The sequence below is a fragment of the Choloepus didactylus genome, chromosome 6, assembly GCF_015220235.1.
Source record: "Choloepus didactylus isolate mChoDid1 chromosome 6, mChoDid1.pri, whole genome shotgun sequence".
NCBI classification, from domain to species: Eukaryota; Metazoa; Chordata; class Mammalia; order Pilosa; family Megalonychidae; genus Choloepus; species Choloepus didactylus.
This window is the reverse complement of record NC_051312.1, coordinates 83,531,211-83,550,376: the sequence shown is the minus strand read 5'-3', so window position 1 is coordinate 83,550,376 and position 19,166 is coordinate 83,531,211. Positions and strand designations below refer to the sequence as shown.

The 19,166-nt window shown below is 39.0% G+C and overlaps 1 protein-coding gene across 1 annotated transcript; it reads left to right on the top strand.

Annotated features, from left to right (window-relative positions):
- The first annotated feature begins 1,524 nt into the window (after window positions 1–1,524).
- LOC119538314 (matrix metalloproteinase-26-like) lies at window positions 1,525–15,488 on the top strand. Its single transcript, XM_037841188.1, has 6 exons — window positions 1,525–1,623; window positions 12,844–13,074; window positions 13,883–14,030; window positions 14,528–14,653; window positions 15,116–15,277; window positions 15,360–15,488. The coding sequence occupies exons 1-6, from the start codon at window positions 1,525–1,527 to the stop codon at window positions 15,377–15,379; spliced, it is 786 nt and encodes a 261-aa protein (XP_037697116.1). The 3' UTR covers window positions 15,380–15,488.
- Window positions 15,489–19,166: the final 3,678 nt, after the last annotated feature.

Genomic DNA, 19,166 nt, shown 5'->3' with positions numbered 1-19,166 from the left:
GGGAGGTTTCAGTGAAGAAACTCAAATTTTACATCTCACAAGTCATCATAAATAAACTTTCTATTCCATGCCTGCCTAATCACAAACATCTTTGTTTCCATATGCATCCTTAACTCTACCCTGCCTTTTTCAGAGACTGAGGATATTTTCTTTTCCAAGTCTATCACAAATATCTCCAGACTTATTAATTCTTCTGGTTGATAGTCTATTCCATACAGGTATCTTCAACTGTTCTTTTGTATGTTGTATGCTCTTTTGTATGTATGTTGCTCGGATCTGCATGATCGCAAAGTTCATGAGCTGAAAAATTATGCTATATGCATATGTCTCTGTGTCTCTCTCAGCTTATTATTGAGGCTTTATTTTCTTCTAACTGTTATAAACTACCTCTTTCTGTGTTCCTAGATTTCTTCTATATGGGTCTCTTATATGGGTTTTCATACTCTGATCTGAGCCTTTACTACAGTAGATGCTATTCCCCTCCTCAGTTTTACTCTCTCATCTCTCTTTAGCTTCTGGAGGAAGGTCCTATGTGTCTTTGATAAAGGGATGAGTCTATAGATCAAGTACTAGTAAATTGTTCATATGTCTCCTTTTTTTTTTTTTTTTTTTTTTTACTTTAATAATATATTTTATTTGATCCACTATGGCCAAAATATTGTCATTTCAAAATGTAATCAGTACAAAAATATGACTTATATGATAGTTTATCTTCTTTTTTCATACCCAACTTTCACATCTGGAGTATCCTTTAGCTTCCAGCACATCTCAATTAGGACTAGTTACCTTTCAGGTGTTCAATAGTGACCAGTGTCTTCTGTGTTGGACAGCACTGCTATCAGCTATTGGAGGTGTGGTCTGCTGAGAGCACTAGAGGAGATGGACTCTCAGTGAAGGAACGACCACATACTGGAATGATCTACAACAGAAAGTACTTGTAATTTTTGAAAGATCAAGATTGAGAAGGGGAATGTTGGGTCTATGGCACCTTGGATGGCCTAGAGCAGGGAAATGTGAACTTGCTCTCCAAATCCAGCCTTAAAGAGCTAACCATGGAGAAATCCAAGAGCTATTGCACCTGCAAGTGGGGGTGGGGGAGTAAACGGAAGGAGCACACTGCCTCTCCTGGCTGAAAGGGGAAAGCAGTTCTCCAGGGTTTAGAGGGAGAGGTTTACCTTTTATAGGCATAGAACTCTCTGTGCTGTCTCCTTTTTTCTTTTCCCCTGCAAATTTTAACAAAAGTGTCCTCTTTATCCTGAGACTTATCAGGAGTTCCTTAACCAAGGCCAGGGATCCTAGGGCCATCAAGTATGTGAGAAAACCTGGAAATAAATACTGCAAATGCTCTCATCACCCTGGCATGCTGACCACTCTGTGTCCAACTTGGCACGGACAATTTGCTGCTCCAGGGAGAGGGGACAACCCAGCAGCATGAGTCACTGGGCATCACTGGCATGGGCTATAAAGACCCTGGGATCTGTGCTGGGTGCATGGATTCAGGTAAGGGAGGAGTGACTGTCTGCCATGCTGCCTGCTGTCTTACAAGCTATTCTCCTCCTGCCCTGGTGCCTGGCCCTCCCTGTGCTTCCTGCTACAGACCTTAAAGGATGGGACTTTGTTAAGGTAGGTGCACTCTTCAGGGCCATTTTATCACATTATGACTTTTGTGAGCCTCTCCATATGATGGACATATTTATCTTTATGAAAGATCTTTTTTTTTTTTTTAAATTCAGTTTTATTGAAATATATTCACAAACCATACAGTCATCCATGGTATACAATCAACTGTTCACAGTATGATCATATAGTTATGCGTTCATCACCACAATCTATTTCTGAACATTTTCCTTACATCAGAAAGAATCAGAATAAGAATAAAAAATAAAAGTGAAAAGAGAATACCCAAACCATCCCCCCATCCCACCCTATTTGTCATTTAGTTTTTACTCCCATTTTTCTACTGATTTTTTTTCAATTTTTTAACTTTGTTTATCAAAAAATTAAAAACAAACAGGCAAACAACAACCAAAAAAACCCCACAACATTTCAAACAAAGCAATGGATTAAGGAAAACAAATAACCTAAAATAACTACTTTCCTTCCAATATGTTCCTACCATACCCCAAGAAAATTAATAAACCATGTCCAAACAGAGGAGTAAGAAAAACAAATAATCTAAAATAACTACATTGCTTCCAACATGGTCCTACCATACTCCAAGAAAATTAACAACCCCTAAGAAAACAAAGGAATAAGAGAAAAAAAAAAAAAAAAACCTAAAATAACTCTATTGCTTCCAACATGATCTTACTATATCCAAGAAAGTTGACAAACCATAATCATTCCTGAGCATTCCCATAACATTGAGATTACCCTCCATAGTTTATCTGTTCTTATTAGATTATCATTCCCCCTCCACTAATTGGTATCTCTAGGTCCCCTACACTCTACAGTATAAAACATTGTACATTTTTCACAGAATTCACATTAGTGGTAACATACAATATCTCTCTTTTTGTGCCTGGCTTATTTTGCTCAGCATTATGTCTTTTTTTTTTTTTTTTTTTTTTAATCTTCATTTTATTGAGATATATTCATATACCACGCAGTCATACAAAACAAATCGTACATTCGATTGTTCACAGTACCATTACATAGTTGTACATTCATCACCCAGAACAATCCCTGACACCTTCATTAGCACACACACAAGAATAACAAGAATAATAATTAGAGTGAAAAAGAGCAATTGAAGTAAAAAAGAACACTGGGTACCTTTGTCTGTTTGTTTCCTTCCCCTATTTTTCTACTCATCCATCCATAAACTAGACAAAGTGGAGTGTGGTCCTTATGGCTTTCCCAGTCCCCTTGTCACCCCTCATAAGCTACATTTTTATACAACTGTCTTCGAGATTCATGGGTTCTGGGTTGTAGTTTGATAGTTTCAGGTATCCACCACCAGCTACCCCAATTCTTTAGAACCTAAAAAGGGTTGTCTAAAGTGTGCGTAAGAGTGCCCACCAGAGTGACCTCTCGGCTCCTTTTGGATTCTCTCTGCCACTGAAGCTTATTTCATTTCCTTTCACATCCCCCTTTTGGTGAAGAAGATGTTCTCCGTCCCACGATGCCAGGTCTACATTCCTCCCCGGGAGTCATATTCCATGTTGCCAGGGAGATTCACTCCCCTGGGTGTCTGATCCCACGTAGGGGGGAGGGCAGTGATTTCACCTTTCAAGTTGGCTTAGCTAGAGAGAGAGGGCCACATCTGAGCAACAAAGAGGCATTCGGGAGGAGACTCTTAGGCCCAACCATAGGGAGGCCTAGCCTCTCCTTTGCAGCAACCGTCTTCCCAAGGGTAAAACTTATGGTAGAGGGCTCAACCCATCAAACCACCAGTCCCCTATGTCTGTGGTCATGTTAGCAACCATGGAGGTGGGGTAGGCAAATACCCCTGCATTCTCCACAGGCTCCTCAAGGGGGCACTGCATCTTTTTTTTTTCCTTGTTTTTCTTTTTTTTTTTTTAACTTTCCCTTCTTTTTTAAATCAACTGTATGAAAAAAAGTTAAAAAGAAAACAAACATACAATAAAAGAACATTTTAAAGAGACCATAACAAGGGAGTAAGAAAAAGACAACTAACCTAAGATAACTGCTTAACTTCCAACATGTTCCTACTTTACCCCAAGAAAGTTACATAATATAGCAACATTTCTGTGAACTTGTTCCTACTATATCCATCAGAAATTAACAGACCGTAGTCATTTCTGGGCATCCCCAGAACGTTAAATAGCTTATCTGTTCTTCTTGGATTATTGTTCCCCCTTCCTTAATTGCTCTCTACTGCTAGTTACCCTACATTTTACTTTATAAACCATTTGTTTTACATTTTTCAAAGTTCACATTAGTGGTAGCATACAATATTTCTCTTTTTGTGCCTGGCTTATTTCGCTCAGCATTATGTCTTAAAGGTTCATCCATGTTGTCATATGTTTCACGAGATCGTTCCTTCTTACTGCCGTGTAGTATTCCATCGTGTGTATATACCACATTTTCTTTATCCACTCATCTGTTGAAGGACATTTGGGTTGTTTCCATCTCTTGGCAATTGTGAATAATGCTGCTATGAACATTGGCGTGCAGATATCTGTTCGTGTCACTGCTTTCCGATCTTCCGGGTATATACCGAGAAGTGCAATCGCTGGATCGAATGGTAGCTCTATATCTAGTTTTCTAAGGAACTGCCAGACTGACTTCCAGAGTGGCTGAACCATTATACAGTCCCACCAACAGTGAATAAGAGTTCCAATTTCTTCACATCCCCCCCAGCATTTGTAGTTTCCTGTTTGTTTAATGGCAGCCATTCTAACCGGTGTTAGATGGTATCTCATTGTGGTCTTAATTTGCATCTCTCTAATAGCTAGTGAAGCTGAACATTTTTTCATGTGTTTCTTGGCCATTTGTATTTCCTCTTCAGAGAACTGTCTTTTCATATCTTTTGCCCATTTTATAATTGGGCCGACTGTACTATTGTCATTGAGTTGTAGGATTTCTTTATATATGCAAGATATCAGTCTTTTGTCAGATACATGGTTTCCAAAAATTTTTTCCCATTGAGTTGGCTGCCTCTTTACTTTTTTGAGAAATTCCTTTGAGGTGCAGAAACTTCTAAGCTTGAGGAGTTCCCATTTATCTATTTTCTCTTTTGTTGCTTGTGCTTTGGGTGTAAAGTCTAGGAAGTGGCCTCCTAATACAAGGTCTTGAAGATGTTTTCCTACATTATCTTCTAGGAGTTTTATGGTACTTTCTTTTATATTGAGATCTTTGGTCCATTTTGAGTTAATTTTTGTGTAGGGTGTGAGGTAGGGGTCCTCTTTCATTCTTTTGGATATGGATATCCAACTCTCCCAGCCCCATTTGTTGAAAAGACCATTATGACTCAGTTCAGTGACTTTGGGGGCCTTATCAAAGATCAGTCGGCCACAGATCTGAGGGTCTATCTCCGAATTCTCAATTCGATTCCATTGATCTATATGTCTATCTTTGTGCCAGTACCATGCTGTTTTGGCAACTGTGGCTTTATAATAAGCTTCAAAGTCAGGGAGTGTAAGTCCTCCCACTTCATTTTTCTTTTTTAGAGTGTCTTTAGCAATTCGAGGCATCTTCCCTTTCCAAATAAATTTGATAACTAGCTTTTCCAAGTCTGCAAAGTAGGTTGTTGGAATTTTGATTGGGATTGCATTGAATCTGTAGATGAGTTTGGGTAGAATTGACATCTTAATGACATTTAGTCTTCCTATCCATGAACATGGAATATTTTTCCATCTTTTAAGGTCCCCTTCTATTTCTTTAATAGAGTTATGTAGTTTTCTTTGTATAGGTCTTTTACATCTTTGGTTAAGTTGATTCCTAGGTACTTGATTTTTTTAGTTGCTATTGAAAATGGTATCTTTTTCTTGAGTGTCTCTTCAGTTTATTCATTTCTAGCATATAGAAACATTACTGACTTATGTGCATTAACCTTGTATCCCGCTACTTTGCTAAATTTGTTTATTAGCTCTAGTAGCTGTATCGTCGATTTCTCAGGGTTTTCTAGATATAAGATCATATCATCTGCAAACAATGACAGTTTTACTTCTTCTTTTCCAATTTGGATGCCTTTTATTTCTTTGTCTTGCCGGATTGCCCTGGCTAGCACTTCCAGCACAATGTTGAATAACAGTGGTGATAGCGGGCATCCTTGTCTTGTTCCTGATCTTAGAGGGAAGGCTTTCAGTCTCTCTCCATTGAGTACTATGCTGGCTGTGGGTTTTTCATATATGCTCTTTATCATGTTGAGGAAGTTTCCTTCAATTCCTACCTTTTGAAGTGTTTTTATCAAAAACGGATGTTGGATTTTGTCAAATGCTTTTTCAGCATCTATTGAGATGATCAATTGATTTTTCCCTTTTGAATTGTTAATGTGTTGTAATACATTGATTGATTTTCTTATGTTGAACCATCCTTGCATGCCTGGAATAAACCCCACTTGGTCATGGTGTATGATTTTTTCAATGTGTCTTTGGATTCGATTTGCAAGTATTTTGTTGAGGATTTTTGCATCTATATTCATTAGGGAGATTGGCCGGTAGTTTTCCTTTTTTGTAGCATCTTTGCCTGGTTTTGGTATTAGATTGATGTTAGCTTCATAAAATGAGTTAGGTAGTGTTCCATTTTCAACAATGTTTTGAAAGAGTTTGAGTAAGATTGGTGTCAGTTCTTTCTGGAAAGTTTGGTAGAATTCCCCTGTGAAGCCATCTGGCCCTGGGCATTTATTTGTGGGAAGATTTTTGATGACTGATTGGATCTCTTTGCTTGTGATGGGTTGGTTGTGGTCTTCTATTTCTTCTCTGGTCAGTCTAGGTTGTTCATATGTTTCCAGGAAATTGTCCATTTCCTCTACATTATCCAGTTTGTTGCCATACAGTTGTTCATAGTATCCTCTTATAATTTTTTTAATTTCTTCAGGATCTGCAGTTATGTCACCTTTTTCATTCATTATTTTGTTTATATGGGTCTTCTCTCTTTTTGATTTTGTCAGTCTAGCTAGGGGCTTGTCAATCTTGTTGATCTTCTCAAAGAACCAACTTTTGGTGATATTTATCCTCTCTATTGTTTTTTTGTTCTCTATGTCATTTATTTCTGCTTTAATCCTTCTTATTTCTTTTCTTGTACTTGGTTTAGGATTGGTTTGCTGTTCATTTTCTAGCTTCTTCAGTTGATCCATTAGTTCTTTGATTTTGGCTCTTTCTTCCTTTTTAATATATGCGTTTAGTGCTATAAATTTCCCCCTTAGCACTGCTTTTGCTGCATCCCATAGGTTTTGGTATGTTGTGTTCTCATTTTCATTCGTCTCTGTATATTTAGCAATTTCTCTTGCTATTTCTTCTTTAACCCACTGATTGTTTAGGAGTGTGTTGTTTAACCTCCAGGTATTTGTGAATTTTCTAAGTCTCTGATGGTTATTGACTTCTAATTGTATTCCATTGTGGTCAGAGAATGTGCTTTGAATAATTTCAATCTTTTTAAATTTGTTGAGGCTTGTTTTATGTCCCAGCATATGATCTATTCTGGAGAAAGTTCCATGAGCACTAGAAAAGTATGTGTATCCTGGTGATTTGGGATGTAATGTCCTGTATATGTCTGTTAAATCTTATTCATTTATCAGATTGTTTAGGTTTTCAATTTCCTTATTGGTCTTCTGTCTGGTTGATCTATCTATAGGAGAGAGTGATGTGTTGACGTCTCCCACAATTATTGTGGAAGCATCAATTGCTTCCTTTAGTTTTGCCAGTGTTTCTCTCATGTATTTTGTGGCATCTTGGTTGGGTGCATAGACATTTACGATTGTTATTTCTTCTTGCTGAATTGCCCCTTTTATTAGTACGTAGTGGCCTTCTTTGTCTCTCAAAACATCCCTGCATTTGAAGTCTATTTTATCTGAGATTAATATTGCTACACCTGCTTTCTTTTGGGTGTAGCTTGCATGAAATATTTTTTTCCATCCTTTCACTTTCAGTTTCTTTGTGTCCCTGTGTCTAAGATGAGTCTCTTGTATGCAACATATTGATGGTTCATTTTTTTTGATCCATTCTGAGAATCTATATCTTTTAATTGGGGAGTTTAATCCATTTACATTCAACGTTATAACCGTGAAGACATTTCTTGAATCAGCCATCTTATCCTTTGGTTTATGTTTGTCATATTTTTCCCCTCTGTCTATTAATATCCTTTATTGTACCCATACCGTATCTCTTTAGTACTGAACCTTTCTCCAAGTCTCTCTGTCCTGTCTTTGTTTCTCTGTCTGTAGGGCTCCCTTTAGTATCTCCAGTAGGGCAGGTCTCTTGTTAGCAAATTCTCTCAGCATTTGTTTGTCTGTGAAAAATTTAAGCTCTCCCTCAAATTTGAAGGAGAGCTTTGCTGGATAAAGTATTCTTGGCTGGAAATTTTTCTCACTCAGAATTTTAAATATATCGTGCCACTGCCTTCTTGCCTCCATGGTGGCTGCTGAGTAGTCACTACTTAGTCTTATGCTGTTTCCTTTGTATGTGGTGAATTGCTTTTCTCTTGCTGCTTTCAGAACTTGCTCCTTCTCTTCTGTGTTTGATAGTGTGATCAGTATATGTCTCGGAGTGGGTTTATTTGGATTTATTCTATTGGGAGTTCGCTGAGCATTTATGATTTGTGTATTTATGTTGTTTAGAAGATTTGGGAAGTTTTCCCCAACAATTTCTTTGAATACTCTTCCTAGCCCTTTACCCTTTTCTTCCCCTTCTGGGACACCAATGAGTCTTATATTTGGACGTTTCATATTATCTATCATATCCCTGAGGTCCATTTCGATTTTTTCAATTTTTTTCCCCAGTCTTTCTTTTATGCTTTCATTTTCCATTCTGTCATCTTCGAGGTCACTGATTCGTTGTTCAACTTCCTCTAGTCTTGTACTATGAGTGTCCAGAATCTTTTTAATTTGGTCAACAGTTTCTTTAATTTCCATAAGATCATCCATTTTTTTATTTAGTCTTGCAATGTCTTCTTTATGCTCTTCTAGGGTCTTCTTGATTTCCTTTATCTCCCGTACTATGGTCTCATTGTTCATCTTTAGTTCTTTGAGTAGCTGCTCTAGGTGCTGTGTCTCTTCTGGTCTTTTGATTTGGGTGCTTGGGCTTGGGTTATCCATATCGTCTGGTTTTTTCATATGCTTTATAATTTTCTGTTGTTTTTGGCCTCATGGCATTTGCTGAACTTGATAGGGTTCTTTTAGGATTTGTAGACCAATTGAAGTCCTTATCTCTAATTTATCAGATCTACAGCTTCGTGGAGTACACTTTCTCTAACTAACCAGCAGGTGGCGTCCACGAGCCACCTGTTCTCCACAAGCCAGTTCTCCCCTGCTTAGCCTTTTTGGTGAGTGGGGGAGTGAGTCTTGTGGGGTCCAATTGGTGTACCAAGCTTGCGTGTGTAGTTGGTGTTGCCTGCCCTGTATATGGGGCGTGTTTCTGGGCAGTCGGGGGGGGGTGGCTCTAACAATAAAATCTCCCTGGTGATCCTAGAGTTTTAAAGCTGCTGCAATAGTCTAATCCTTCAGTTCAGTCCTGCCACAGTTTGTCTCTGCCACTGACCCACAAGTCCTTGGTATTGGCGTATGGCTCCTGAGACTTGCAAGTGGGCCCCTCTTCCAGGCCGTGCACCCCGGGTCCTCTGTTGAGGGATGACTGTGCTATGTCACAGGTGAGTGCCGTCCCCCCAGGGCAGTTCTGGGCTGCTGGGCTGTGTAGGGAGGCTCCCAGTTTGCTGAAATGATGGCTGAATGGGGCTTTGTTAATTCACACTGCTCTACCTTCCCAACTCTGGGACAATCAGCTGAGGTTGCAGGGAAGGCTAATGTCCACGCCCAGTTTTGTGGTGTGTGCCTGTTATTTGAAGCACTTCCGTCACACTGGGTTGTCTGGGGCAGTTCTGGGCTATGGGGCTGGCAATGGGCAGGAGTCTTTCCTGTCCACCAGGATGATGGCTGTGAGTGGACACCCCCCTTTTCTTGGGAAGTTGTGGTGAATAGTGAATTTTCTCAGACACTGGATTATTGCGTTTTGTCTCAGAGCTCTCCTAGTTCTGCTCTTGACTTGACCTGCCCAAATAGCAAGTCTTTGAAGCTTTCTGTATTGGGCTTCTTAGAGTAGTTGTTTTAGAAAAAGAAAAAAGGATTAAAAAAAAAAAAAAAAAAAAAAAACAACAACAACAAAAAACAGGCCCTCATCAGAGATCTAATGGGTTATTGAAATGCTAAGAGACAAAGCAACCAGGGCCATTAAGGAAAGGTCCACAGGGCAGAGAGATCAGCTTTTCTTCGGGATTTACATATGCGCCTCAGGGCCCTTCCCCTTTCTATGTTCACCAGAACTCCAAAAATCCTCCGCTTTTATTTTGGAGTTTTTCGTGTTGTTTTTTTTCTATGCCTGTCTCCTCTCTGCTGGGCTGGCTGCTCTCAGATTCTCTGGTGTCTGGTCTCAGTCTATCCATGGTTGGAGTTTGAATCAGTAGAATGAGTTTCCGATAAGGGCTGCCACTTCAGTTCTCCCTTCTCCTTCCCGGAGCTGACAGCCCCTCCTCCCCCAGGACTGAGCCTGGCAGGGAGGGGCGCGGGTCCCCTGGCCGCAAGAACTTACAGATTTTGTTGATCTCAGCAGTTCCACGTTTTCATGAGTGTTGTATGAAGTATGCCCAAAGTCAGATTGCTCTGTGGTGTCCAGTCCACGCAGTTCCTGGCTTTCTACCTACTTTCCTGGAGGAGTAACTAAAACATACAGCTCACCAGTCTGCCCTATGAAAGATCTTTGATCTTTGCATATATATGATCATATTCTCTTTATATATGAAGATTAAGATATAAATACGAATTCATACATAAAGACAAATGCATCACTATTACATATTAAAATATTTTCTTCAGTCAAAAGTTCATTATTTTCTTTTAATTTTAAAAGAAATTAAAATATTTCTGTGGGCTCTGAAAGTACTGTAAGCCCTAGGCACTGTGCCTACTGCACTTGGGGAAAAAGTCCATCCTAGCACTCATCTCCCACACTCTTACCCCTCGCTATGACACAGGGTGAGCACGTGGGTATCCGGATGTGTGATTCTTTTAGGCTGTAAGAGGTCAGAGGGTGATTCAAATGGGCAAATGTGTTCTTAGTGACTGAGAAATCTCCCAAACTGTTCACAACACCCTTTCCATTTCTCAAGAAACACTGAATGTTGTACAAAACCTAAGCAGTGAAGACACCCAAGAATCTTTATCACTGGTTTCAGCCATGTCTTTTATAATTATTCAGGGATTTGGTCCAAATTCCTGCTAATACTTAATCCAGAAAGAGACAGTAAATCATTTCCTCCCACTGCCCAATTTAGCTGATAATAAAATAAAGGTATAAGAATGTAGAACTTACATGCAAATAATAGAGTACAACATGATGTATTATTGAGTTAGAAACCCACCGTCTTGTTCTGGGTGGCTGAAGTTTTGTATTAGACAGGCAGACGCATTATTTAACTTTTGTGTCTCTCTCCATCTGGAGGGGTCACAAATTCCAGACTCCTGGCTTTTGTAAATGCTTCACACTGAAGCGGCCCAGTGTGAAATGGTAAATTCTCAGTCCTCTCCTTCCAGAATTTGTGTACCAACACCAAACTGAGGGGATTTACAAGTAGAGCTAGAGGCATCCAGTGATAAACCATTCTGGGTCCTCCCTCCTTGTACCAGAACCAGGGCTTGAGTCTATACAGCCAAGTCAGTCTGTGAAACCAAATCAGATCCAAGTCCAGTCAAAGCACCCTAAGGCTCAACCCACTGCAATAGGCACATTGAGGCTGTTCCATAACCTCAGCCGGAACAGGGAAGATTTGCCCAAGTTCTGGGAAGATTTTGGGCTTTTGGTTGTTCTGTTACATTGTTCATATCTTTGAGAGATGCAAACTTTCCTTGCCAAAGCTGTTCCAGAGAGTCCTATTTTTATTTTATTCTGTGTAAATGGAACTCTTTTGAATGGTGATGGGTATGAACTTGGTGAAATAACCAGTGGCCCTGTCTGGGCAATGCAACACTGCAAACTCCAATAGATTAAGGAATAAGGAAGGGTCAACTGGATAGCCAGTGGTATGTGGGGGCAGGAGGATGATTATAGTAAATGTCGTTCAGTGATTGTGGCTTGGTTGCTCTACTTTCCTTAAGGCTGGAATGAGGGTAGGGGTGGGAAAAAGTGCTTGGATCAATGAATCAATAAATGATTGCTCTACAAACAGGGTCCTGTAATTTAAAGAATTCTGACACAAAACTATATTTTGGTTAAAATTGGAAGATAGAGTTTCTTTCTATATGGCCTAGCCTGAACCTAAAAAACAAAAAAAAGAAAGACAGACTAGGGTCAACTTTCAAATAAAGGCACAATTATAAAAGATTTTCTCTTTACTTAGAAAGCTACTGCCATAAAAAGAACATGTCTATATTTCAAAAATTTAGTAGGTTTATTGTGATTACATATCGCACTTTCAGAGCTTCCTGAGAGAGCAAAAAGAGAAACATTTGAGTTCCATAATTACTTTGTCTAATCAAAGAAAATATTCCAGTTTTAACAGGAGGTATGCCATTTTCTTTGTTAAATTCTAAAAAATAAAACTGCAGGGGACCTTGAGTGACAAATTCAACCATGTATTTAATTACAGATTTATACAAAATGTAAATCTATTGGTGGTTTGCAACAAGCACTATCATAAGAAATGTGGGTTAGACCAAGCTGTATTAGACATGGCATTGCCCTCAGAGTACTTCCAGTCTAGCTGGGGTTCAAACATAAAGAAAACGTGATTGTAACACAAGGTCACATTTTCCTCAGAAGTTGGTGGAGACAAGGAGTGGGTGATGAATGGAAACTTTAAAGGTATTTTAATGCAAATGGGTTGGGCAGTATGGAACTAGCCAAATTCTATGTCGTAAGATCACAGATTCTGTCCTGACTGAGAGAACTTCCATTGTCTGGAAATACAGGAGCCATCTCCTCTGGCAATGCCCATCTAGTAACCAGGTTATCTAAGTCATTTTTATTCTGTCACCCGTGTTTCATATTGTCATCCATGGAGAATAAGGACAGGTTGCCATTATCTGACTGAGAAAAGGAGGTTTTAAGGCCAAGTCATCCCTGAAATACGACTTCCTGGTCCCTGAAGGAGGCTTTGCCCTGGATTACTGCCATGATGGGTCTACCTTCACTGTCTTTTAAATACTCATGCCCTCCCGATCTCTCACTCCAGGACTACTTCCATCACTTTTTCCTCACCAAGAAGGAGCTGCCACTCCTTACGGAGGGGGAGCAGATACGGTTCCTGCAGCAGCTCTTCCTTCTGGACGTGACGGGCTCCCTGGACAAGCAGACGCTCGACGTGCTGCGCCGGCCCCGCTGCGGGGTTCGCGATGTGGCTGACTACTCGGTCGCCCCAGGAAGGCCCAGATGGAATAAGCACACTTTGACCTACAGGTGCTTGGTTTTAGAGCTTGGGAGGGATGGGTGAGTTGGTTACTCCAAAGGATGCAATGTCCTCCTGGGGGCAGCCCTACTGTCTTCTGTTTTCCCTGCCAGTCTCTCCAAAGCCCAAAATCTACCTCAGAGAAGGCGACTCCAACAGTTCTCATTCCGGCTCCCTCAAATCATCGGTTTAGGAAGAAAAGCCTAACCTCTATCCTTATTGGTACAGGTTGCATTTTTTTTCCTGTCTCTCTTGTCCATGGTAGCAGTAAAAAACAGACAAATGCTCTTAATCTGCATATATTCCTCTATAAATAGCAATCTGCCATAAACCCACTATTCTTCCCTAAGTTAAATAATCTACTTTTCCCCTAGGTTGTGTGTATATATGTGTAGGATATAATTTTGAAACCTTACTCCCTATCTAGATTACTTTTCTTTGGGGGCTTTTATGTGTATTGGAGACATCCAAAGTAACACTTTTAAATGATAGAAATGTTATACATTTCAATTGAACTCATGTAGACCCCCCCACACTTGATTTTCACAATCACCCTGTAGGGCTGTTAATTCTCAGACTTTAATTTATGTAAGAATAATGTAGGGTGCTTGTATTCATATTCAAATAGTCATAGAAATCAGTATTCCGCAGGTGTTATTTCTTGGGGTTTTGATTCAGTTAGCTTGAGACTTACTCAATTTTATAGATGAAGAAAAGGAGGCCACAAAATATTAAGGGATTTTCTCCAAAGTGCAGTCACTCATTTGTAGAGTAAGGATATTTCCCACACCTCTGAGCTATTTTTCTCAAGGATTTCTTCTCTCAGCATTATCAATCACCCATATCGCATGAACCATCCACGGTGGAAGACATCATACATGATGCAGTTTCCGTCTGGAGCAGTGTGACCCCCTTGGTCTTCCAGCAAGTGGAGGGTCAAGAGGCCGACATCAAGATTTCATTCTGGGCCTTGGGTAAGATACTGATGGGGGTAAGGGGGTATGTTCCATGTCAAGGGCAACCCAACCCACATTGTCCAGCTCCTGAAAAAAATTAAAATTTAAAAATAATAAAGCAAAGCCCTAATGGGAAGAATTAATCAGTCTGCAACACAGGAAACACATTTTCATTTCAGGGAAGCAGTAGGTAGAAGAGGGGGTGTCCTGTGGTTATTTTTAAAAACCTGCAGAGTTTAAATTTCCTTTCCTTCATTCCCCTCCATTAGGGGAAGGGATTTTTGTCTCTAACATGTAAACTTCATTGGTCTCTGCCATATGTCCCTCTATTCTGTTACCAAAGAAGATGAGTAGCAGCTAGAGTTTTGGTCCCACACTATTCTTCTCCACAGGCTGTGACTAAGCCTCTCCCCTACTCCACAGCACAGCACCCTGAGGCCCTGAGGCTTGCAATAGACCATCCTTGCCCCTGTGTCCCCTCCCACCTCGTGACCACAGCTATCTTTCCTCCACAGCACACGGAGATGGTTGGCCGTTTGATGGGCCAGGTGGTGTCTTAGCCCATGCCTTTTTTCCAAATTCTGAAACTCCAGGAGTCGTCCACTTTGACAAGGAAGAACATTGGTCTACTTCATATCGGGGTAAAGATCTCACCTGACAGGAGTTCAAGAACTCTCTGGGGGCTTGGAGGTTGGGACTGATGGTTTCCAGTTGGGCATGGATGCAGTAAAGGGGGAAGAATTCGGAGAGGTCAGGGAGAAGTGAGAAATTTGCTGAGGATTTGGTTCTCCTGTATGAATAGAGGTAGATGAGGTCATTTCTGAATGAAAGTACTTCTACAATGAGTGCTTTTCTCTTCATCTTTCTGCTTCTATTCATCAGTTTTTCAGTTCTCACTGTAACTCTTTTTTACTCCCAGTTTATGTGTGTACATTTTGCCATTCTGTTTCCCACATGTACACGTTTCCCCCTCTATCTTTTTCTTGCCCTCTATCACTTGTTCTTTCCTCCTTCCCTTTTCCCTCATTTTTTCTCTTTTCTTTCTCACACATGCTTTCTCTTTTGTTAGTAATTAATTTTTCCTTTTATCTGTAACCTTTCAGGCATTAATCTCTTCCTGGTTGCTACTCATGAGCTGGGTCATTCTTTGGGCCTATACCACTCTAGAAACCAGAACTCCATAATGTACCCCACCTATGAGTATCAGGACCCCAGGACCTTCCACCTCAGTGCTGATGATACCAGAAGAATCCAGCAGCTGTATGGTCTGTGCCTCCTGCAAGGGAAGGGATCTGGGCAGGAAATTCCACTTGGAATTTACTCACTGTTATCTTTTGTCCCCAACAGGGAGAAAGATGTTCATCTGAAATGTCCTAATCCTGGTAAAGAGGACTCAAGTTGAATCATTCAACTGAAGCCTTTCAATGGCTTCACTGGAGGGTTAAATAACTTCAGGCACTAAAGCAGCTTTGGGGACTCCTAGAACTAAGGCCTAAAAAAGGGTATGTAGTTAGGGCAGCTGAGTCAAACTGTGAAAATTTGGGGGTCATAATAAATGTGATTTTTGGAAGTAATATATTGTCCTCACAATTTGGTATGACAATCACTGTAATAAGGGCAAGAGGGAATAACAGTAGAGTAAGGAACTCTAAAAGAGAGGACCATGGGAAATCTAAATTTAACTTCAAGGTAAGATAAAATAAGATTAGGAATAGCCATTTAGCGTGTTACTACATAGGTAGAAATTAAGAACTGTTATCATTTATAATGTATTTAAGACTACAGTTAAAGAGATCAACTAGGGCATTTGGCAGCTTATCCAGTTAGTGGGTACGAGACTTTGGGCAAGCTTTTTAAACTCTTTATGATTCAGTTTCCACATTTGTTAAATAATTGCAATTATTTTACATACTGTCATAGGGCTAAATGATATAATATATGTAAAATACTTTAATCAGCGTTTGGCAGCACAATGTTTTGGTATTATTGATACTGTTATTCAGCTATTAGAAAAAAATTTATACTATTCAATCCACCTACCTCTGCCTGTGTTTTGAGGAAGACATTTTGGATGGAGAATTTGGAATTGGTAGAGAAGATGCACGTAATCAGATAGAGAGTAGTAACATAAGAGCAAGACATTCTGCTTAGGGAAATAAGGCTAGTACATTGCTACACTGTTGCAAAACAGATTAGGAAAGATTGTACTAAGGTGGGGTATAAAAAAGGAGACAAAAAGAAGTCATCTAAAAGGCTAAAAGGAAGATCTCATAAAGGAAAGATACTGATACCATTTTATTTTCCTTATTAAAGAGAATGTAGTTAATATATTTAGCTGGAACATAACATTCTTTGAAAATGCAAAGAATATTTGGGAGTGGTTTCTGAAGATCTAAACTACTTTCAATAAAATGATAATTGAGTTCCCCAAGAGCAACTAGAGGAAAGTAGTTGAGAGAGAAGCTAGTGAAATGGGTGAAAGGCCTCTGAGTTATGGGGTATGATATGTATGGTATGGGCAAGAATATACTGTCTGCCCCTCCAAGTTCTGTCACAGCTTCAGAGTGTCCCTGAGGTCAAACTCTTTCCAGGGCATCCCACATGATGTAAATGCATGGGGCAGGGGTGTAAATAGCCAGCATTTTCCACCTGACACAGGAACTCTCTTATGAGCACTGCAGCAGAGAGCCCCAGTGGGTTGGCCAAGACTTTGTCAGGTCTACATTGCAGCTCAGTCCACCCTTTGCCTAATATTGCTTTCACCCACTTTCTTTCACAGGTGTTGGTTCCTAATAAATATCTTTCATCCCAATCTCAGCCTTAATATCTGCTTTTGGAGAACCCAACTTCTGAAAGTTGATTATTTGAAACACCAGTAAAATTACTGATCTGCTGTGAGACTAAGTATAAAATTGAGAAAGCATATATAGCCAGCATCAGTAATGAAAAAGATATCACTCCTCCAGACATTGAAAAATCATGGAAGTATATTTATGATCATTTTTATCCATTAAATATCAAAATGTATATCTAAAAATATGCATTCCTAGATAGGCATAAGTTACAAAATAAAGGAAGAAAGAGAAAATCCAAATAGTCCTATAAATGTTGAAATACGTAATCTATAATTAAAAATTTCTCCACAAATAATTCCAAACATGATAAAAGAGAAAACATGAATTGTACTCTCTATCAACTATCAAACTGATAATTAAAATCCACATGTAGATGGATTTTTAATAAAGTAATCATGCCAAATATATATAAAATCTTCTAGAGGGGAAAAAAACTAGAAGGGAATATTTCCTAAGTCATATTTGAGCTCCAAATAACCTTGATAACAAAACATGAAAAAGAAAATACAAGTAAGGAAAATTTCAAGGAACTCTCACTTATGAGAAAAATGCAAAACTCCTAAATAAAATATTAACACAGCAAATCCTTCAATAAATAAGGGAAAATAAAGCAGCATGTATAATTTGGATTTATTCCAGAAATGCAAGGTTTATATAACTTTTGGCAGTCAATCCATACAATTCATCACATTAACAGGGTAATGAAGGGAAATCAAGTAATTGCCTCAATGGATGCAAAATTAATTTTACAAAATTCAACATCTAATCTTGAAAAAATCTTTAGCAAATATGCAATAAAAGGAAACCACATTCTCTAATAAAGGTAGTTACAAACATCCTATAGCAAACATACTTAATGGTGAAGTATTGAAGTTGACCTGTGACATCTGTAATTAGACAAGAGTGCCGCTTTCATCACCCCTGTCCAACATTGTATTAGAGGTGTTAGTGCAATAAAACAATTAATAAAATAATATATAAGCATTGGGAAGAAGTGGTAAAGAAACTGTCATTACTTAGGAAAAGTATGTTTCTCAGTTTTTCCAGAAAAAGATCAAAATAAAATTTATTTTATTATTATATATCAGCAGCAAATATTTACAAAAAAGAGATTTCCATTAGTGTAAATTAATATCAAATACTTAAAAAAATCTATTGTAAGAAATGCAATATCTCTGCATGGAAAATTATAAAACAATTTTGAGAAAAAATAAATATGACCAATGTTCTTGGATTGAAACACCTGGCATTCTAAACATTAGTTTTCACCCTCAACTGATCTATAAATTCAATGCATTCTCACTAAAAGTCCTAATATGTATGTTGATGGAAATGGATAAACTGTTTCTAAATATTATGAATAAACACAAAGAGGTGGGATAGTCAAGGTATCAGTTAAGGAAAAGAATGTGTTGGGTGACCAAACTTAGTATGGTGACTTGAATACTGTTGTTGCTTAATAAATTGTTGTTAATAAATTGTTACTAAACACATGAATAATGAACAACCCTGTTCTACGAGAAGCAGCAAATGCCTTTATAACAGAAGGAACTATTATTGCATTTTATTACCATGGCTCTATACAAATGTACCTAATTAAAGCTGAAATTTCAGTATTCCTCTGGATTAAAATAGCCATCTTGAGTCCACTTTTTTTGTGCTCATTTGAGAATGGAAAATTATTTGTGAGAGTTGGGATGAAAGTAGGGACAAATTTCTACAATTCCCAGGATGATGATCATATGTTTTTGACACAGCTGTGGTTAGGGAGCATTTACATCTGTTTCATATCTGGGGATCCAGTAGACTCTGACACCAACCCCTAACTCTGTGCCCCAGGAGAAATCAGGAGTATTTATAGGGAAAGAGGCAGCATTCAAGGCCCTACTCAAAGAGTCAGAGATTTTCAAAGCCCGAGGTCCATGAAAAATCAAAACTGTAGCATCTGCAATCAATACAAATTTGACTGCCAGATACAGATGGAAGCTTTTCTCAGGTGAGAGGTAAGCCCAAAGAGAGCAAGAGATAACACACATAAATACAAAAAGAAATGAGAAAAAAAGAGGCATTAAAAAATGGTGAGGAGAAATTTGGATAGAGAGGGGGAGAGGGAGGCCAGACTGAGTGGAGAAAAAATCAACAACATAATAGAAAGAGAATTACATGCTGAAAGGCAAAAATTTAGGTTAAGGCAAAATAGAAGGAAAGGGCAGCAGGAGGCAGAAAACAAGTCAAGAGGAAAGACAAATTAAAGGTGTTTAGACAGTAAATTAAATGAAATGAGGGAGAGAGAAAGCTG

Excerpts from the sequence above, each read along its gene's own strand:
- LOC119538314 (XM_037841188.1), top strand. The coding sequence starts at position 1,525 with ATGCTGCCTGCTGTCTTACAAGCTATTCTCCTCCTGCCCTGGTGCCTG. Across the intron at positions 13,075-13,882 it reads CTTTGACCTACAGGTGCTTG|CATTATCAATCACCCATATC; the intron begins GTTTTAGAGCTT and ends TTCTTCTCTCAG. Across the intron at positions 14,031-14,527 it reads GATTTCATTCTGGGCCTTGG|CACACGGAGATGGTTGGCCG; the intron begins GTAAGATACTGA and ends TTTCCTCCACAG.